Source organism: Oncorhynchus clarkii, chromosome 20 (assembly GCF_045791955.1).
Source record: "Oncorhynchus clarkii lewisi isolate Uvic-CL-2024 chromosome 20, UVic_Ocla_1.0, whole genome shotgun sequence".
Taxonomy (NCBI): domain Eukaryota; kingdom Metazoa; phylum Chordata; class Actinopteri; order Salmoniformes; family Salmonidae; genus Oncorhynchus; species Oncorhynchus clarkii.
This window is the reverse complement of record NC_092166.1, coordinates 56,231,277-56,254,193: the sequence shown is the minus strand read 5'-3', so window position 1 is coordinate 56,254,193 and position 22,917 is coordinate 56,231,277. Positions and strand designations below refer to the sequence as shown.

The 22,917-nt window shown below is 41.9% G+C and overlaps 1 protein-coding gene across 1 annotated transcript in view; it reads right to left on the bottom strand.

Moving 5' to 3' along the window:
- LOC139377498 (glutamate receptor ionotropic, delta-1-like) overlaps positions 1–22,917 on the bottom strand; it is a 417,048-nt gene that overhangs the window by 23,841 nt on the left and 370,290 nt on the right. The window contains exon 12 of the mRNA XM_071120533.1: positions 19,332–19,470. Coding sequence (XP_070976634.1) covers positions 19,332–19,470 — 139 coding nt within the window. The remainder of the gene's footprint in view (positions 1–19,331; positions 19,471–22,917) is intronic.

The window sequence follows — 22,917 nt, the reverse complement described above, 5'->3', positions numbered from 1 at the left end:
CATCAATACCTTGCACAAAGACCAATAGTGATGCAGTCAATCTCTCCTCAACTTAGAGCTGGGAGAAACTGACATGCATGTTACTGACACTTTCCTTCTATGTATTGTACATCTAACTGTGATATGTGCTACTTTGTTCTGGACCAACTGTAATTTACCTATGTCCTTCTTTACCGGACATGACCACACAGATAGGCAGTAGTCCAGGTGCGAGAACTAGGGCCTGTAGGTCCTGTCTGGTCGACTGAGATGTCAAGAAGGCAGAGCAACCATTGAGTCTATATGTTTTGATCATGAACACTTGCTATCTAGGGTTACACCCAGCAGTTTAGTCTCCTCAACTGGCTCAATAGTCACATTATTCAATAATAGATCTAAACAAGGTTTAGTGTTGAGTGAGTGCTTTGTCCCAAAGATTAGGTTTTAGTTTTAGATATTTAGCACCAGCCTATTGCTAGTTACCCATTCTAAAACTGACTGGAGCTCTATGTGAAGTGTCTCAGTTATTTATTTTACTGTTGCAGCCAACGTGTATACTGTTGAGTTGTCAGCGTACATAGACACACAAGTTATTCATAAAAACAGAAAACAATCATGTCCATAGCCGGCTGCCCTGCGGTACACCACACTCAACTGAATTTGAATGAGTGTCCAGGTACCTCTCAATCCATAATAAGGCAGAGGATGTAAATCCATAACACCTACATTTTTTCAGCTTAAGGTTATGATCAATGACATCAAAAGCTGCACTGAAGTCTAACAAAACAGCACCCACAATCATCTTACTATAAATGTCTTTCAGCCAATCATCAGTCATTTGTGTCAGTGCTGAGCATGTTGAGTGCCCTTCCCTATAAGCATGCTGTTGTTCATTTGTTTTCTGTAAGATAACTTTGTATTTCATAAAACACACATTTTTCAAAAAGTTTACCAAGCGCTTGTAACAGGCTGATTGGTCAGCTGTTTGAACCATTAAAAGGTGCTCTGCTATTCCACGTTGAACGTCACTGAGCTCTTCTACTGCCAAAGTTTGTCAATGGAGATTGCATGGCTGTGTGCTCGATTTTATACACCTGTCAGCAACGGATGTTAATTTTGGACGACAGGTAGCCTAGTGGTAAGAGCGTTGGACTAGTAACCGAAAGGTTGCAAGATCAAATCCCCAAACTGACAAGGAAAAATCTGTTGTTCTACCCCTGAACAAGGCAGTTAACCCATTCTTCCTAGGTCATCATTGAAAATAAGAATTTGTTCTTAACTGATATGCCTAGTTAAATAAAGGTAAAACAATATACCTTTGTATATATAGTATTTAGAAGCAACACATTAACTTATCTTTTCAAGTTGAAAAACAGAAAACATTTTAACAGAGAACATTGAGGATAGGCCTATATACATGCAGATGTCAGCTGTATGCTCTCAGTGTGAGACAGCTCCAGCTTGGCAGGTGGGTAAGCTGTTGCATAGCAGCGCTCTGTTTAGACACTCGCTGGTCTGTGTCATAACAACAGTCCAGGGGAAATGAAGGTCAACATTTCTTATGGACATCACAAGACAGGAAATAATAATGCTGATGAGTTGTTTGTAAGCTTATTAGTCTGTAAACACCAGATGAGGCACAGGAAATAATTTAAGAGGAGTGGTGAAGGGACATTGTTTTAACGTTAAAGGTGGGAAAGCCTGACTTTTAATCAAAACTGACTCTTAAACAGATTAATCACTTTTGTGCTGGATCAGATCAGGGTATCACAAAAAAGCCAATAACATTTTCACACACCTAATTTATCTCAAAGAGATGTGAGATAGGCAGCTATCATGTCATAAACAATGACCAACACAAACCTCTAACCTTACAGAACAGTCGAGTCTTACTCTATCCCGTAGAGAAATCTACCCACAACTTTCTAATAGTTAGTTGCCTTTCTATAAGATGGCAGGCAACGCCCACACCTACTTTATCATCGGTTTTATAAAAGAGTGCCAACAATTCTAACTGAACTTGATTGTCTAGAAGGAGTTTTCACTGTGATGAGGTGAAAGATATCTGATTCAAGTGTGCAATTAAATTAAATTAAGCTCTTCATTATGAGCAACACATTGCTACTTGGTTTCCAATGTGTGGAAGAGTAATTAAAATATACTGTGCGTACGATACACTCTGTGCATACGATACACTCTGCATACGATTCACCCTTCACTTTTTCCACATTTTGTTACGTTACAGGCTTATTCAAAAATGATTAAAAACAGGTTTATAGAAATTTAGAAAAGACCCTTTGCTACGGGATTTGAAATTGAGCTCAGGTGCATCCTGTTTCCATTGATCATCCTTGAGATGTTTCTACAACTTCATTGGAGTCCACCTGTGGTAAATTCAATTGATTGGACATGATCTGGAAAGGAACACACCTGTCCATATAAGGTCCCACAGTTGGCAGTACATGTCAGAGCAAAAACCAAGCCATAAGGTCGAAGGAAATGTCCATAGAGCGCTGAGACAGGATTGTGTCGAGGCACAGATCTGGGGAAGGGAGCATTGAAGGTCCCTCTGCAGCATTGAAGGTCCCCAAGAACACAGTGGCCTCCATCATTCTTAAATGGAAGAAGTTTGGAACCACCAGACTTCCTAGAGCATCATTCTTTAGTGATGTTTTTCAGCAGCAGGGACTGGGAGACTAGTCAGGGTAGAGGGAAAGATGAACGGCGCAATGTACAGAGCGATACTTGATGAAAACCTGTCCTTGAGTGGCCTAGCCAGAGCCTGGACTTGAATCCTATCGAACATCTCGGGAGAGACCTGAAAACAACTGTGCAGCAACGCTCCCCATCCAACCTGACAGAGCTTGAGAGGATCTGCAGAGAAGAATGGGAGAAACTCCCCAAATACAGGTGTGCCAAGTAGAGGTCGACCGATTATGATTTTTCAACGCCGACACCGCTACCGATTATTGAAGGACAAAAAAGGCCGATACCGATTTGGCCGATTTTTTTAATTGATTTGTAATAATGACAATTACAACAATACTGAATGAACACTTATTTTAACTTAATATAATACATCAGTAAATCTATTTAGCCTAAAATAAATAATGAAACATGTTCAATTTGGTTTAAATAATGCAAAAAAAAAGTGTTGGAGAAGAAAGTAAAAGTGCAATATGTGCCATGTAAGAAAGCTAATGTTTAAGTTCCTTGCTCAGAACATGAGGACATACGAAAGCTGGTGGTTCCTTTTAGCATTCAATATTCCCAGGTAAGAAGTTTTAGGTTGTAGGAATTATATGACTATTTCTCTCTATACCATTTGTATTTCTTATACCCCTGACTATTGGATGTTCTTATAGGCACTATAGTATTGCCAGTGTAACAGTATAGCTTCCGTACCTCTCCTCTCTCCTATCTGGGCTCGAACCAGGAACACAACGACAACAGCCACCCTCGAAGCAGCGTTACCCATGCAGAGCAAGGGGACCAACTACTCCAAGTCTCAGAGCGAGTGACGTTTGAAACGCTATCAGCGCGCATCCCGCTAACTAGCTAGCCATTTCAAATCACATCATTACACCAGCCTAATCTTGGGAGTTGATAGGCTTGAAGTCATAAACAGCAAAATGCACGAACGTGCTGTTTGAATGACTTAATTATAACATAATAACACACAGAAATGGGAGCCTTAGGTCATTAATATGGTCGAATCCGGAAACTATCATCTCGAAAACAAGACGTTTATTCTTTCAGTGAAATACGGAACCGTTCCGTATTTTATCTAACGGGTGCCATCTATCAGTCTAAATATTCCTGTTACATTGCACAACCTTCAATGTTATGTCATAATTGCGTAAAATTCTGGCAAATTAGTTCGCAATGAGCCAGGCGGCCCAAACTGTTGCATATACCCTGACTTGTGCAATGAACGCAAGAGAAGTGACACAATTTCACCTGGTTAATATTGCCTGCTAACCTGAATTTATTTTAGCTAAATATGCAGGTTTAAAAATATATACTTCTGTGTATTGATTTTAAGAAATGCATTGGTGTTTATGGTTAGGTACACGTTGGAGCAACGACAATCCTTTTTCGCGAATGTGCACTGCATCGATTATATGCAACGCAGGATACGCTAGATAAACTAGTAATATCATCAACCATGTGTAGTTATAACTAGTGATTATGATTGATTAAGTTTAATGATGGGAGACCAGATGCTGCTGGAAGTGTTGTTGGAGTGCCAGTAGGAGGCACTTTTCCCTCTGGTCTAAAAACAAATATCCCAAGGGCAGTGATAGGGACATTGCCCTGTGTAGGGTGCTGTCTTTTGGATGGGATGTTAAACGTGTGTCCTGACTCTCTGTGGTAACTAAAGATCCCATGGCACTTATTGTAAGGGGGTTAACCCTGGTGTCCTGGCTAAATTCCTAATCTGGCCCTCATACCATCACAGTCACCTAATCATTCCCAATTTACAATTGGCTCATTCATCTCCCAGGTAACTAACTATTCATCAGGTTCTTGCTGTAAATTAGAATGTGTTCTCAGCCAACTTACCTGGTGAAATAAGGGTTAAATAACATAAATTGCACACAATCATTAGTTTACAGTTTAGCAAACTGCCGTCTGTCTGAAAAATGCATATCTCAAACTGAAATGGTATTTTAAAGGGCATGCCTGCCACAAACTTCACCTGTCGCTATACTCTGGTTTAGAAGAAGAATTCATGCCAATTTGTAATGCAACGGATGTGTATTTCACAGCTAATAAATATTTGTTTAAAGGCACATGGATAGTTTGCATTTTGGAATGAGCCCTGAGCATATAGTCACTAATGACAGATTTAATTAAGGTATATCATAACTTGGGCTGTCCCGACTAAATATATTCTTAGTCGACAGAAAGGCATCTGTTTTTTTTTAGCAATCGATTGATTGGTCAATATTTTACAATGTCTATTTTTATATATGTGTTTTAATAAAATAAATGATATACTTGTTTGATGCTGTTTGGTGAAATAAGACACAAATGACTCAAGAGGGAGCCAGAGATCAAGATAACCAGAAGAGAATAACCTTAACATCACCCGACCATCCTCCTCCCGCTCCTGCTGGCTTTCGCTGATTCAGCAATTACACTCCTGAAGGAGTTGGCAAACTTTCTCATGTGGAAAGCCAATTTATCTCAACATTTCTACCAATCTCAATGCCAGTTATGGTTTTCATATGCACATTTTCGTGAAACAGTTTAATTTAATTTATAATAACGTCTTTGTATCTCAAAATCATTGTCATCTGGTTAATTAAAACGATCTAAATCTAAATGAAAATAAAACAAACCTAAAAGTTACTTATATTGCCAATGCCGACCATGTAAAAATAGCCAACATAAAGCCAACAAATAAAAACATTGCAGCCTGCAGGTAAAAAAATATTCTGATAAAAATAAATATCTTATAAATCACATTGCTACACATGGCCTGTCTGCAATGAACTTGAAACATTGTATCAGCTATTAACTTGGGTCCAGCCTGAAGCTCCCAAGTGTATAAAATATTCTGGGCCCTCAGAGTTTCCGGTGCCAGTGAGCATGGGACAGACACAGCTGCAGGCCATTTTGCGCAAGGGATAAGAGCTCATCAGGTAGACCTATTTTATGACATTTCCACTGGATCAGAGCATGACATTTTTCCCTTTCACGCTGAGTGGTTATCGAAAGGGAGAGAGCTAAAAAGGTTTTTCTCATACATTGAGGAGCTATTGTCATTCTCAATGGATGTAAAAACTTACTTTGTTTGCTTGCTGTTTGAGGTGAAGAAAACATTGCTGTGGAGAACACAACTCATTAGTGGTAGTGCATTAATCCAATCAGAAATATTATCAGATCGCCAAATGTGCACATTTATATGCCTACATTTGCGCTCAGGTCAGGTAGCCTATAGGACTACTTCTATGCATAATCAGTTGCATGTCCTTACTCAACATTGACAGTAGCGCTCCAAACAAAAGACAATAACTAAATTGACTAAATTCTTAAATGGAACGAAATAAACCAAAACTTGTTTCTCACAAGTGTAGCATAGGTTGTGAACTCTGCAACCAACGTGTCCACTCTGACAATGGGAACGGTAAAAGACTGGTTTAATAATATACAGTTGAATTTATAAAGACAATCATGGTTGAAAATCGCGCACAAGACACGATTTCGACCAAACAATCAACCAGATGACTAATTGGGGTCAGTCCTAATTATAACTGATGGAAAGGTCAGTTTACGGTCTCATACACTGGTACCTAGTATGTTAATACTTTCGTTTCAACTAACATTTCAAGGGGTCAAGTGATAACCGTTAGTTGTGTTGCATTAAGCAACATGCAGACGCATCTCTTTTTTGGGGTGAGCGGATTCACAATAGGTTGAAATGAAACATGTCTATTGGACTATCCTAATTAAAGCTGATTCGAGCTCATAGAACACGTCAGGTAGTTTGGTGTGTGTGTGGCCAAATAGCTTTATTTTCATGTTACTAAACAAATGCTAATGCCTGGAGTTTGCTAAATGGAATTGGCACTTCGGTTGGAACCGGAGCGAGCTGTGGTCAGATGACATGAAAATAGAGCTCTTTGGCCACGCACACCAGTGGTGGGTTTGGCGTAAAAAGAAGGATGTGATGAGCAGAAAAGAACCCCGTACCTATTGTAAAATATGGTGGTGGATCTGTGATGTTTTGGGCTATTTTGCTTCCACTGGTCCTGGGGCACTTGTTAAGGTCAACAGCATCATGAACTGTACACAGTACAAGTACATTTTAGCTCAAAACCTGGTTGCCTCTGCCAGGAGGCTGAAACTTGGCTGCAAGTGGATCTTCCAGCAAGACAATAACCCCAAGCACACATCAAATTCCACAAAGAGATAGTTAATTGACCACAAAATCAACATTTGGCAATGCCCATATCTGCCTCTAGACTTGAATCCCATTGAAAACCTGTGGTTTGAATTGAAGAGGGCAGTCCATAAGCGCATGCCAAGGAGATCAAGGACCTGGAAAGATTCTGTGTGGTGGAATGGTCTAAGATCCTTCCCAATATGTTCTACAATCTCATAAAACATTAGAAAAAGGGTCAGTGCCTTTATCCTGGTCAATCATTTTGAACCCTGTCTTTTTGAGAAGAAAAGTTGTCGAACAAAATCTCTTTCTCTGAGCAAATTGCATTAGTATAGCATCATGAAATTGTTTTTAAAAAAGGTTAGCATAGAATATAGCCCAGTATTTGTTTTATATATTTTATCCAGTTTACTAGAAAATCTAGAAATACTAAATCCTGTGGGTGTTACGATATTGCAGACCTTAAATATGGAATCTCACATAGGGGATGAGTGTGAAGTTTTCATTTTGTGGATATGCATTACATGGACACTGCATTAAGTCAAACCACGACCATTTAAATGATTTAAGATGCCCTCAGTGGAAATTTGAAATGCTCTAAGTTACTGGCCTCAATATAACTGCAAGCACAGCTGCATTTTCACTGGCTCAATTGGACAAAAAAAGGGGGAAATTGAACAGATACTTTCGTGCCCTTGCCCAAAAGCAGATAACAGAAACATGCAGCTTTAAGAAGTAACTAACAAAAGCTACAATTCACCCACTTCGTTTTTTTTTTCGGTCTTCCAGACCCATGTACATTGCCTTGTTAATCCCAGGGTCCATGCCTGGTCCATTTGAAACACAGTGAAAACACAAATAAAGATACTAGCTGTACGGTTATCTGTGACAATGGGATAGTGCTAGAAAAACCTTGTGCATCAGAGATCAATCACCCAATCTCATTTGGCTACATACTGCAACTATTGAATTTTATGCTAAGGTCAATGTTTGTGTTTTATCATTGAATTTAGGTGTAGGATAATAGCAGCATGATGCCTGCTTTTTTTGGGGGGGGGCACACCAGCACCCAGCACGCAACAGCACCCAGGGTTAGTGTAGAATACATGGGATACATGGGATGTGTATATAACAGTTTGAACACATCTACTCATTCAAGGGTTTTTCTTTACTTTTAATATTTTCTACATTGTAGCAGGTATTCAAAGGTGTGCTTTGTCAAAAGTTAATTTGTGGAATTTATTTCCTTCTTAATGCATTTGTGACAAGGTAGGGGTGGTATACAGAAGATAGTCCTATTTGGTAAAAGACCAAGTCCGTATTATGTCAAGAACAACTCAAATAAGCAAAGAGAAACAACAGTCCACCATTACTTAAAGACACGAAGGTCAGTCAATTCAGAAAATGTCAAGAACTTTGAACGTTTCTTCAAATGCAGTCGCAAAAAAACATCAAGCGCTATGATGAAACTGGCTCTCATAAAGCCCGCCATAGGAAAGGAAGACCCAGAGCTACCTCTGCTGCAGAGGATAAGTTCATTAGAGTTAACTGCACCTCAGATTGCAGCCCAAATAAATGCTTCAGAGTTCAAGTAACAAACACATCTCAACATCAACTGTTCAGAGGAGACTGCGTGAATTAGGCCTGCATGGTCAAATTGCTGCAAAGAAACCACTACTAAAGGACACCAATAATAAGAAGAGACTTGCTTGGGCCAAGAAACAAGAGCAAAGGACATTAGACCGGTGGAAATCTGTCCTTTTGGCTGATGAGTCCAAATTTTATATTTTTGGTTTCAACCGTCATGTCTTTATGAGATGCAGATTAGGTGAACAGATGATCTCTGCATGTGTGGTTCCCACCATGAAGCATGGAGGAGGAGGTGTGATGTGTGGGGGTGATTTGCTGGTGAGTGTGCCTTGAATGCCTTGAATTATTTCATATTCAAGGCACACTTAACCTGCATGGCTAACAAGCATTCTGCAGCAATACGCCATCCCATCTGGTTTGCGCTTAGTGGGACTACCATTTGTTTTTCAACAGGATAGTGACCCAACACACCTCCAGGCTGTGTAAGGGCTATTTGACCCAAAAAGAGAGTGATGGAGTGCTGCATCAGATGACCTGGCCTCCACAATCCCCCGACCTCAACCCAATTGAGATGGTTTGGGATGAGTTGAACCGCAGAGTGAAGAAAAAGCAGCCAACAAGTGCTCAGCATAAGTGGGAACTCCTTCAAGATTGCTGGAAAAGCATTCCAGGTGAAGCTGGTTGAGAGAATGCCAAAAGTGTGCAAAGCTGTCATCAAGGGAAATGGTGGTACTTTGAAGAATCTAAAATACAAAATATATTTAGATTTGTTAAACACTTTTTGGGTTACTACATGATTCCATATGTGTTATTTCATAGTGATGTCTTCACTATTATTCTACAATGTAGAAAATAGTAAAAAAATAATGAAAAGGCCTGGAATGAGTAGATGTGTCCAAACTTTTGACTGGTACTGTATATGTGTGTTGCTTAGTGCTTTTTGAAGAGGCCTTCAACATATGCAAAACTACACTTCAACATTCATGAATATATTGGTCGTCGGTTTACTTTGAGTAAGCACCAAAACAAGTGAGTAAGAATATCTGCTGTATGTGTCTACTTGAATAAATATAACAATTTATTTTGCAACACAAGAATGTATTGAAGATGAACTGATGGAAAGTCATCTTGGATTTTCTTGAATATAGTTAAAAGAAGCAGCTTGGAAAATTGGCATGTCACATGTCACCATAGTGTTCAGACAGTCAGTGATATCCGACGTGACAGGCTTGATGACATACTTTAAAGGAAGATACTAAATTATACATTTGACGTACAATCAAAAAGCCCAGATTTCAGAAATCAAAATCGTTCCAGACCGTCACATTCCCATAATAATAACAAATGTCCATATTAAGGACATGATTGATGTCAAACTTGTGTAATGTTGAACGAGTGTCTCTAGATTAAATGCAATTTTCAATCAGGAAAACCACTCACTGTCAGTTTATGAGATACCCTGTTCACGAAAATGGATCGCTCCTACAGACTTTGAGTCATGCGGCCGTTGCTTGCTATATGAAGTAGGCAGACAGGCATTGACGGATTCAGTTACTGTTTGATTGAAAGTTAGAATGGGCAAAACTAGTGACCTAAGCCTACTTTGAGCATGGTATAATCGTCAGTGCCAGGGGAGCTGGATACAGTATCTCAGAAACATCCGCCCTCCTGTGCTTTTCATGCACGACAATGTCTAGGGTTTACCGAGAATGATGCGACCAACATAAAACATCCAGTCAGCGGCAGTCCTGGCGAAAACAGCTTGTTGATGAGAGACGTCGAAGAAGAATGGTTAGAATCCTGCAAGCTTACAGGCGGGCCACACACAGACATATTATGGCGTAGTATAGCCGTGGTGTGCAGAACGGCATCTCGGAATGCACAACTCGTTGATCCTTGTCACGGATGGGCTATTGCAGCAGAGGACCACACCGGGTTCCTCTCCTATCAGCTAAAAACAAGTAGAAGCGGCTCCAGTGGGCAGGTAATCACTAACATTGGACAATTGAGGAGTGGAAAAACATTGCCTGGTCCTACGAATCCCAGTTCCTGTTGCGTCATGCGGATGGCAGAGTCAGTATTTGGCGTAAGCATCATGAGTCGATGGACCTACACTGCCTGGTGTCAAATGTAAGGGCTGGTTGAGGTAGTGTACTGGTGTGGGGAATTCTTTCCTGGCACGTTAGGTCACTTGATATCAATTGAGCAACGATTGAATGCAACAGTGTATCTGAACATTGTTGCGGAAGAGCATCTTTGGGATGAGATGGAACGGGCTGTTGGCAGCATGAATGTACCGCTGTCCAATCTGCAGCAACTGCGTGATGTCATCACGTCATCATGGACAAGCATCCCTGTGGTTCCCGACACCTTGTAGAATCCATGTCCCAAAGAATGCAGGCTGTTCTGGAAGCAAAGGGGGGGGGGGGGGGGGGGGGGGGTTCTGACCCATTACTAGATACGTGTACCTAATAAACTGGCCGCTGACTGTACAGCACATTTGCACTGTAATAGTACATGAACACATGTACAGGAGTTATTTGTTGTTTGCCAAGCATCTTCCCATGGCAAATATCTAAGCAACAAGACCCCCCCCCCCTTCTCTCTCTCCCCATTAGAGGTCACTTTAAAATCAATCAATTATTCGATTAAATGTTTTGCATTCTCCACACATGTATTCAAAATGTGAATAAGAAATACACCGTGGCCTGCCAGACAAATTACCCACTGGACATTGTGAGCATCTTCGTGGTGGCTGCCTGGTCTGCGAATACAAATGAGGTTTGAACAAGGTTGGTTAGATCTACATAATCCACTGATCAAGGATAAGAGGGAACAGAGAGAACAAAGCTGCAAAAATCAGGATGAAAAGATAATTATGACTTTGATGACTCACCAGCTTTTGCTTTTTGGATGCCTAAAATGTTCTTGTTTTATCTTTTGCCTCTGTCACTTGACACCTTCTCAAATATATTGCACCCACTTCACAGAACGTACGAGCACTTGTTTCCCGTGTTTCAATAAACGGACAACAACATCTAAAGTCATTAATTGATTAAACCATTACCCAAAGTTTGGAGTACAAAACCTCTCAAATGACATATGTCACTAAATTCACACACAGTCAATGCAACTGCATATTACTTAGTGGTAGGCATGAGTGCGTTACTGTGTGAACGTGAATGCACACTTGTGTGTTTTTACATGAGTGGGGGCTTTATCTTTTTTCCTTCACCTTTATTTACCCAGGTAGGCTAGTTGAGAACAAGTTCCCATTTACAACTGCGACCTGGCCAAGATAAAGTAAAGCAGTTTGACACATACAACAACACAGAGTTACACATGGAATAAACAAACACGCAGTCAATAATACAGTAGAAAAAAGTATATCTACAGTGTGTGCAAATGAGGTAAGATAAGGGAGGTAAGGCAATAAATAGGCCATAGTGGTTGAAATAATTACAATATACCAATTAAACACGGGAGTGATTGATGTGCAGAAGATGAATGTGGAAGTAGAGATACTGGGGTGCAAAGGAGCAACTCATGGGGCTACTCATGATGCCACAGGCTAATGCACATACATCACTATTAACACCTGGTGAAAGCTGCCACTGGTTGTACTGTAGCTTCTAATCTAAAAAGTACAATGGGAGAACCTTCAGATAGAGGCTCATCGGTGTGGGATGTGTCCAATGTACTTTCCAATATATACAGTGGGAATCATAAGTATTCACCCCCTTTCAGATTGTGTTAAATTACAAAGTGGGATTGAAACATACTCAATTGTGATTGTTTTATAATTGATCTACACAAAATACTCAAAGTGACAAGAAAATTCTACAAACTTCTACAAAGGAATACAAATTAAATAACTAAAATAAAGTTGTTGCATAAGTACTTGCCCCCTTTGCTTAGGTAAGCCTAAATTAGTTCAGGAGTAACATTTGACCTAACAAATCACATACTGTAATAAGATACATGGACTCACTCTGTGTGAAATAATAAGGGTTGACATGATTTTTGAATGACTAACCCTTCCTCTGTCCCCCATACATACATCAGTAAGTAAGCTTGAATTTCAAGCACAGATTCAACTACAAAGAACAGATAGCTTTCTGAAAGCCTCATATAGAAGGCCTGTGATTGGTAGATGGGTAACAATTAAACAAACAAAAAAATACATTAAATATCTCTATAAGCATGGTAAAGTTAATAATTATGCTATGGATGATGGAATAAACCGTCAAGACACATCAAAGATACAGTTGTCCATCTGAACTGAAGTGCAGGATAGGAAGGAAACAGCTTTTAGGTTGTCGCCATGAGGCCAATGGCTGTTATGGGAGAACACTGAGGATGGGGAATCACGGCAAAGGGATAGACTTTTTTGGTCTAAATGCAAAGCCTCATGTTTTTTGGGAAAATCCAACACAACACATTACTAAGCAACTGCCTCCTTATTTTCAAGCACGTGGTGTCTGCATCGTGCTATCGGTACGCATGACATCGGCAAAGACTGGGGAGTTGTTCAGGATAAAAAGAAACAGGATTGAGGTACGCTCAGGCAAAATCCTGGAGGAAAACCTGCTTCACTCTGCTTGACACCAGACACTGCGAGAGGAATTCACTTTTCAGCAGGACAATTAACCTACACCACAAGGCCAAGTTGCTTGCGAAGAAGATAGTGAATGTTCCTGAGTGGCCAAGTTACAGTTTTGACTTAAATCTGCTTGAAAATCAATGGCGAGACTTGAACATTGCTGTCTACCATGATCCCCAATACCTTGACAGAGCTTGAAGAATTTTGAAAAGAATAACAAGCAAATATTGCACAATCCAGGTGTGCAAAGCTTTTAGAGACTTACTCAAGAACACAGCTGTAACCACTGTGTTTCTAAGTATTGATTCAGGTGGGTGAATACCTATCTTATCAAAGTATATTAGCGTTTTATTTTTCATGAATCTTATAAGTTTCCTGCTACTTTGACATTACAGAGTATTTTGTCTGTAGATTGTTGACAAAAAAAGTACACATTTTACTACATGTTAGTCCCACTTTGTAACACAATAAAATCTGAAGAAATCCAAGGGAGGTGAATACTTATGATAGGCACTGTTTCCCGTATCTACCCGTTCCACTAGCTATCCACAACCACTACCTACCCTTTCCACTAACTCTGGGTCAGGTTGACATAAATCCACAGCGACAGTTGCAAGAGCCCAGTGTCCGATTCAGCCAAAGTTCCACTAACAGGAGGATGAATGATCAGGATGGCTATAAATAAAGAGCCTCTCCCAACAGCAGCAGCAACAGAATGGCAAGAGCTCTGTCTCCATTACATAATGTACCAAGAATACAGACAAAAACAATGTTCTGAAAACATCTTCAAAGAGTATCTTAAATAAAACATCACACTCTTATGCCCCCCCCTGCAAAGAAAAAAGCTTGCACTTGCCTTTTCCTACTACCACTGACTTTGCGGAGGACTACTTTATTGAGGAAAAATGGAGTTACTACGAGTGCAATATGTGGCTGTCTCACCTAACCATACACATTGGCACTCTTTTTTCACACACCATTTGCACAACATCAGCATAATCACATACAATCGGACATCAAAGCCACAGCGCCCGAGCAAATATACATTGTGCGGGGATAAGCGGTGGATAACATTTGCAGATCCGAAGGCAAACAAAGATGGGATGGTAATCTTGAAAGATCCAACCGCATGCCTCCATGTGTGAGGTCCGTGTGCGTGTGTCTGTGTGTTTGTGAGCAGGATGGCAATGTAGGCACATCATTATTAAACATGGATTCGACTGGACGATGCCATGATGTTTGTCTGGCATTTCAAACAGTTGGCATATGCCAGCGTTGTGGAGTATCACCTTCAGAAGGAAGGTGCTGTGTTAGATGCTACCGAACACCACAATGATGCATTAGACATGTCAAGTCATTTTCAGTTAAACATTTTGTGGATGACACTGTGGAGACTTGTGCTGTACTATATGTTCTGCCACCCATGTTGCTACAGGATGAATGCTCTATATTACGGCTCTGGCTAATAAAGAAGCATTATACCTAATGCATTGTTGCGTTAGGTATACGTTTAATTTGTGTTTTCCCTTTATAATGGTGAACGGGAACTGTTAGTGGTAGTTTTATGACAACTCCACTGTGATGTGATGTAAAATCAAATAAAAACATTGATTAACGATTTTTTTCCTTTAACATTAGCACAGGCCTGCTAACCGTCTGAATCGCCGCGTCCCAAACACTCACTGAACCCATATTTACTTTCTATCCCTTTTCGATTTTTAATTTGTTTATACCTTCCGGTAACCTGCCTCACCCAATGTGATACGGAACCGCTATTATCTTTACATTTTTAGAACACACTCAAGAACCTCCAGAAGCTAACCAGCTAACTGGCTACAAGCTATTTGGTCATTGTTAGTTTTTTAACCTGGATAACACTCGCCAGTCCAGCTTCCCTGCCCCATCCACCGCTGCCCCTTGGACACTGATCACTTGGCTACATAGCTGATGCATGCTGGACTGTCCATTAATCACGGTAATCCATTCTGCTTGTTTATGTTTTATCTGTCGGCCCCAGCCGCACTTAGGCTCTGTGTGTAGTTAATCCGACCCTCTGCCTAATCAATCGCCATTCTACCTGCTGTTGTTGTGCTAGCTGATTAGCTGTTGTCTCACCTACTGTTTTAGCTAGCTCTCCCAATTCAACACCTGTGATTACTGTATGCCTCGCTGTATGTCTCTCTCAAATGTCAATATGCCTTGTATACTGTTGTGCAGGTTAGTTATCATTGTTTTAGTTTACAATGGAGCCCCTAGTTCCACTCTTTATACCCCTGTTACCTCCTTTGTCCCACCCCCCACACATGCGGTGACCTCACCCATTACAACCAGCATGTCCAGAGATACAACCTCTCTCATCATCACCCAGTGCCTGGGCTTACCTCCGCTGTACCCGCACCCCACCATACCCCTGTTTGCGCATTATGCCCTGAATATATTCTACCATGCCCAGAAACCTGCTCCTCTTATTCTCTGTCCCCAACGCCCTAGGCGACCAGTTTTGATAGCCTTCAGCCGCACCCTCATACTACTCCTTCTCTGTTCCGCGGGTGATGTGGAGGTAAACCCAGGCCCTGCATGTCCCCAGGCACCCTCATTTGTTGACTTCTGTGATCGAAAAAGCCTTGGTTTCATGCATGTCAACATCAGAAGCCTCCTCCCTAAGTTTGTCTTACTCACTGCTCTAGCACACTCTGCTAACCCTGATGTCCTTGCCGTGTCTGAATCCTGGCTCAGGAAGGCCACCAAAAATTCGGAGATTTCCATACCCAACTATAACATCTTCCGTCAAGATAGAACTGCCAAAGGAGGAGGAGTTGCAGTCTACTGCAGAGAGAGCCTGCAAAGTAATGTCATACTTTCCAGGTCCATACCCAAACAGTTCGAACTACTAATTTTGAAAATTACTCTCTCCAGAAATAAGTCTCTCACTGTTGCCGCCTGCTACCGACCCCCCTCAGCTCCCAGCTGTGCCCTGGACACCATTTGTGAATTGATCGCCCCCCATCTAGCTTCAGAGTTTGTTCTGTTAGGTGACCTAAACTGGGATATGCTTAACACCCCGGCAGTCCTACAATCTAAGCTAGATGCCCTCAATCTCACTCAAATCATCAAGGAACCCACCAGGTACAACCCTAACTCTGTAAACAAGGGCACCCTCATTGACGTCATCCTGACCAACTGGCCCTCCAAATACACCTCCGCTGTCTTCAACCAGGATCTCAGCGATCACTGCCTCATTGCCTGTATCCGCTACGGAGCCGCAGTCAAACGACCACCCCTCATCACTGTCAAACGCTCCCTAAAACACTTCTGTGAGCAGGCCTTTCTAATCGACCTGGCCCGGGTATCCTGGAAGGACATTGACCTCATCCCGTCAGTTGAGGATGCCTGGTCTTTCTTTAAAAGTAACTTCCTCACCATTTTAGATAAGCATGCTCCGTTCAAAAAATGCAGAACTAAGAACAGATATAGCCCCTGGTTCACTCCAGACCTGACTGCCCTCGACCAGCACAAAAACATCCTGTGGCGGACTGCACTAACATCGAACAGTCCCCGCGATATGCAACTGTTCAGGGAAGTCAGGAACCAATACACACAGTCAGTCAGGAAAGCTAAAGCCAACTTCTTCAGGCAGAAGTTTGCATCCTGTAGCTCCAACTCCAAAAAGTTCTGGGACACTGTGAAGTCCATGGAGAACAAGAGCACCTCCTCCCAGCTGCCCACTGCACTGAGGCTAGGTAACACGGTCACCACCGATAAATCCATGATTATCGAAAACTTCAACAAGCATTTCTCAACGGCTGGCCATGCCTTCCGCCTGGCTACTCCAACCTCGTCCAACAGCTCCCCCCCCCCCGCAGCTACTCGCCCAAGCCTCTCCAGGTTCTCCTTTACCCAAATCCAGATAGCAGATGTTCTGAAAGAGCTGCAAAACCTGGACCCGTACAAATCAGCTGGGCTTGACAATCTGGACCCTCTATTCCTGAAACTATCCGCCGCCATTGTCGCAACCCCTATTACCAGCCTGTTCAACCTCTCTTTCATATCGTCTGAGATCCCCAAGGATTGGAAAGCTGCCGCAGTCATCCCCCTCTTCAAAGGGGGCGACACCCTGGACCCAAACTGTTACAGACCAATATCCATCCTGCCCTGCCTATCTAAGGTCTTCGAAAGCCAAGTCAACAAACAGATCACTGACCATCTTGAATCCCACCGTACCTTCTCCGCTGTGCAATCTGGTTTCCGAGCTGGTCACGGGTGTACCTCAGCCACGCTCAAGGTACTAAACGATATCATAACCGCCATCGATAAAAGACAGTACTGTGCAGCCGTCTTCATAGACCTTGCCAAGGCTTTCGACTCTGTCAATCACCGTATTCTTATTGGCAGACTCAGTAGCCTCGGTTTTTCGGATGACTGCCTTGCCTGGTTCACCAATTACTTTGCAGACAGAGTTCAGTGTGTCAAATCGGAGGGCATGCTGTCCGGTCCTCTGGCAGTCTCTATGGGGGTGCCACAGGGTTCAATTCTCGGGCCGACTCTTTTCTCTGTATATATCAATGATGTTTCTCATGCTGCGGGCGATTCCCTGATCCACCTCTACGCAGACGACACCATTCTATATACTTCCGGCCCGTCCTTGGACACTGTGCTATCTAACCTCCAAACGAGCTTCAATGCCATACAGCACTCCTTCCGTGGCCTCCAACTGCTCTTAAACGCTAGTAAAACCAAATGCATGCTTTTCAACCGTTCGCTGCCTGCACCCGCACGCCTGACCAGCATCACCACCCTGGATGGTTCCGACCTTGAATATGTGGACATCTATAAGTACCTAGGTGTCTGGCTAGACTCTAAACTCTCCTTCCAGACCCATATCAAACATCTCCAATCGAAAATCAAATCAAGAGTCGGCTTTCTATTCCGCAACAAAGCCTCCTTCACTCACGCCGCCAAACTTACCCTAGTAAAACTGACTATCCTACCGATCCTCGACTTCGGCGATGTCATCTACAAAATTGCTTCCAACACTCTACTCAGCAAACTGGATGCAGTTTATCACAGTGCCATCCGTTTTGTCACTAAAGCACCTTATACCACCCACCACTGCGATTTGTATGCTCTAATCGGCTGGCCCTCGCTACATATTCGTCGCCAGACCCACTGGCTCCAGCTCATCTACAAGTCCATGCTAGGTAAAGCTCCGCCTTATCTCAGTTCACTGGTTACGATGGCAACACCCATCCGTAGCACGCGCTCCAGCAGGTGTATCTCACTGATCATCCCTAAAGCCAACACCTCATTTGGCCGCCTTTCGTTCCAGTTCTCTGCTGCCTGTGATTGGAACGAATTGCAAAAATCGCTGAAGTTGGAGACTTTTATCTCCCTCACCAACTTCAAACATCTGCTATCTGAGCAGCTAACCGATCGCTGCAGCTGTACATAGTCTATTGGTAAATAGCCCACCCATTTGCACCTACCTCATCCCCATACTGTTTTTATTTATTTATTTTTCTGCTCTTTTGCACACCAATATCTCTACCTTTACATAACCATCTGATCATTTATCACTCCAGTGTTAATCTGCATAATTGTAATTATTTGCCTACCTTCTCATGCCTTTTGCACACAATGTATATATAGACTCCCCTTTTTTCTACTGTGTTATTGACTTGTTAATTGTTTACTCCATGTGTAACTCTGTGTTGTCTGTTCACACTGCTATGCCTTATCTTGGCCAGGTCGCAGTTGCAAATGAGAACTTGTTCTCAACTAGCCTACCTGGTTAAATAAAGGTGAAATAAAAAAAATAAAAAAATAAAAAACATTAACGATTCCATTTCCGTTTAAACTTTTAAACTTTTAAACGTTCACATCCCTAATATACCTGTAAATAGATTGGAAATTCAACAGAAAGTTTAGCTCTATTCAACATACCCCCCTAGTTGTGTAATAGTCTGCTGTGAGTCTTTAAGAACATCTACTGTATTACAGTGCATTGACCACTCACAATGCTTGACCCCCATAAAACACTGACTGACAACACTGTTGTGAAAAGCCGACAACAAAAGCCAATGAACTCCCCTCTGGATGGTCTTTCTAGTCCTTCAGTGAAGACAGAACATTAGCCAGTCCCACAGCGGGGAGAGCCAAAGTCGTCATTCATGAATTTTTCACCCAGATTAACAATACCTTGACACTTTTATGCAGGAGGGGAATCAAATTGATTCATGGTGTGGAGAGTGGCAAGGAGTGACCTACCGTACGTTGTTGTCCATGCGGGAGACGGTGAGGTAGGCTGCCAGGTTGGCCGTGTAGGAGGAACATACGATGAGGGTGAAGAGCCACCAGCTTCCCATGACGATCCTCAGGGCCACAGAGCTCACCACGCTGTCCCCTCCTATAGAGGACATAAAGGACATGTCAATATCCCGACTGGGTGGAAGATGGAGCATCTACAGTTATGAGGTTTCTAATAGGTTGAGGAGGAACAAGCAGCTGGGAAAGTGGGTGGATGTATATAGAAAATGCTATAACAGGAAAGGTTAATAAGGATTGGTGAATGGTTGAGGTCTGTTCACCGCCCCATAACACATTTGCTTGACAATATACTGCACTAAGAAAACAGAATATCTCGACCAAATCCAGATCATGCAAGAGTGATCAACTTCAAAGGCTCCATAACTTGGAGAAATTTGGTTTGGGAAATAATTTGACCAATATGATGTGCTATATGCTAACCCTGTTGCTATGGTGTCTACTCATGGTATACTCTCACGTCCGTTCCCTATTTTGGGGGGGATGTAGACAAGGGGACGGCCTATCCCCATTGTTAATAATTCTGTCGCTAGAGCCTTTAGCACTACATCTAAGGCAGAATGTAAATGCGTAGCCTACACTGATTAAATCTTCCTCTCATATCACATCATATATATATATATATATGCGGATGATAATCTCCTATGTGTGTCACATATCAGAATTCAATTTCATCTTTATTATCCACATTTGAAGAATTCAAATTGCTGTCCGGGTATAAGATAAATTGGACAAAATCAACAATAATGTTGCTTAATGAAGCGGCCAAGAAAGTTTCACTTCCCTCAACAACTCCTATGAAAACACAGTTCCCTTATTTGGGTATCAGTATACAAACATCTCTGCATGGTCTGGTAAAGTTTAATTATGAGAACATTTTCAAGGAGGGTTGAACGAGATTTCTTTGCAAACTAGTGTCGCTGTCATAAAGATGAATGTGTTGCCACATATTAGTTTCCTGAGCATGATGATCCCACTCACTCCACCAGGAGGCTATTGGGGAATGATTGATATACGTATACGTGAAACACCTTAGGAATGGCAAACATCCAAAGATTAGGTTTGAGGTGTTACAACGACAGAAGTGTAATGGTGGACTTACATGGCCAAATTGTTGTGTTTACAGTTATGCCCACTCATATCATTGTTTGATCAGTCTACCTCATTCTCTTGGAGAACTATTTGGGAAGAACTTGTTTCACCTATTAGATTGCAGGATGTATCATTTTCTGGTATATCTAATAAGAAATGCATGCTGTACTTTGGTTCTATTATTTCTAATACAATAGAGAGCTTAAGAAAGGTTGAGAAGTGTGTAGGTGGTAATTGGAAGTTGCATCTCCGTACCCCTCCATGCCATAACTATTATTTCCGGTAATAAACCTTTGAGTCTAGAGCCTGATCTGCAAAATGGGTCAATAATCTAGGGGATATATTCAACTCAAAGGGTCTATTTAGTTTTCAGGAACTCTTCGTTTTGATTTGCCAGGGTCGTCATTCTTTCTATATCTTAGACTGCGGTCAGCGCTTCGTGCCTATGGGATCCCATGGGGTACAAGTTTGGGAAGGCACCCGGTGATAGAGTGGATTTTTACATTCCCGTCCAGAGGTTTTATGTCCGCTATTTCTTCTCATCTTCAACTATTAAAGCAGACTCACATTAAGCATCTCCAATCCAAAATGTAAAAAAGCATCCTTCACTCATGCTGCCAAACATACCCTCGTAAAATGGACTATCCTACCAATCCTTGACTTTGGCGATGTAATTTCCAAAATAGCCTCCAACACTCTACTCAGCAAATTGGATGCAGTCTATCACAGTGCCATCTGTTTTGTCACCAAAGCCCCATATACTACCCACCACTGCGACCTGTATGCTCTCGTTGGCTGGCCCTCGCTTCATATCCGTCGCCAAACCCACTGGCTCCAGGTCATCTATAAGTTGTTGCTAGGTAAAGCTCCACCTTATCTCAGCTCACTGGTCACCATAGCAGCACCAGCGCGCAGCACACGCTCCAGCAGGTATATTTCACTGGTCACCCCCAAAGCCAATTCCTCCTTAGGCCGCCTTTCCTTCCAGTTCTCTGCTGCCAATGACTGGAACGAACTGCAAAAATCACTGAAGCTGGAGACTCATATCTCCCTCACTAGCTTTAAGCACCAGCTGTCAGAGCAGCTCACAGATCACTGCACCTGTACATAGCCAATCTGTAAATAGCCCATCCAACTACCTAATCACAATATTGTTATTTATTTAATTTATTTTGCTCCTTTGCACCCCAGTACCGCTGCTTGCACACTCATCTTCTGCACATCTACCACCCCAGTGTTTAATTTGCCATACTGTAATAATTTTGCCACTAAGGCCTATTTATTGCCTCACCCCACTTATCCTACCTCATTTGCACACACTGTATATAGACTTTCTCTATTGTATTACTGACTGTATGTTTGTTTATTCCATGTGTAACTCTGTGTTGTTGTTTGTGTCGCACTGCTGCGCTTTATTCTTGGCCAGGTCGCAGTTGTAAATGATAACTTGTTCTCAACTAACCTACCTGGTTAAATAAAGGTGAAATAAAAAAAATAAACAAATAAAGATCTTTCAATGGTTAAAACATGGGTACATTATTTGTCTGTCTATGATGAGGCTATTGGAGGGGAGGGGACAGCGTGGTTATGAAGCTACTGCATCTCAGTGCTAGAGGCATCACTACAGATCCTGCTTCGATTCCATTCTGTATCACAACCGGCTGTGATTGGGATTCCTGTAGGGCAGCGCACAATTGGCCCAGCGCCATCCGGGTTAGTGTTTGGCTGGGGTAGGCCTTCATTCTAAATAAGAACGGACTTGCCTAGTTAAATAAATGTTAAATAAAAAAATAACTAATAAAAGTATTGACTGGGACAATGTCTGGGAAAATATATTTCACTCATCAATGAACCCAAACCATCAATTAATTCATTTTAAACTTTGTCATAGATCGTACCGGAAACTATTTGTAAGATTTCATGCAAAACAGGCTCAAAGCCTATACTGCGACCTAACCTCAATACACTTGGCACATACAAACATATCATATGGGATTGTCCTGAGGTTTGTGAATTCTGGAGAAAAGTGTTGTATATTCTCTCTGACATGATTTATGAAACTGTACCCCTTGAACCAATTCCGCTGTTGCTTAACGATGACACAGGCATGCAGCTGAGTGAGAAACCGTGAAAAGTTTGGCTGGCTGGGTTGACTGCTGCCAAAAAAAACATGCTGTTCAGCGTTGGTTGCCATCACATGACCTTCATACAGTATGAGGAAATGGCTAGCATACTTTCAGGACGTTATTATGTTGGAGTTATCCACTGCCCGTATGAATAAAGCCAGTCCTAGCACTTTGGAACCATGGAAAGCAGGCGCCTCAGAAATCTCTAAAATGTTGGATATGATGTAGGTTTGTGATGTAAAATGCTTACTTGACGGTGTTGTTTTAGCAAATGACTTCGTTGTGTCTATTCTAGTGTAGTGTGTGTAGTT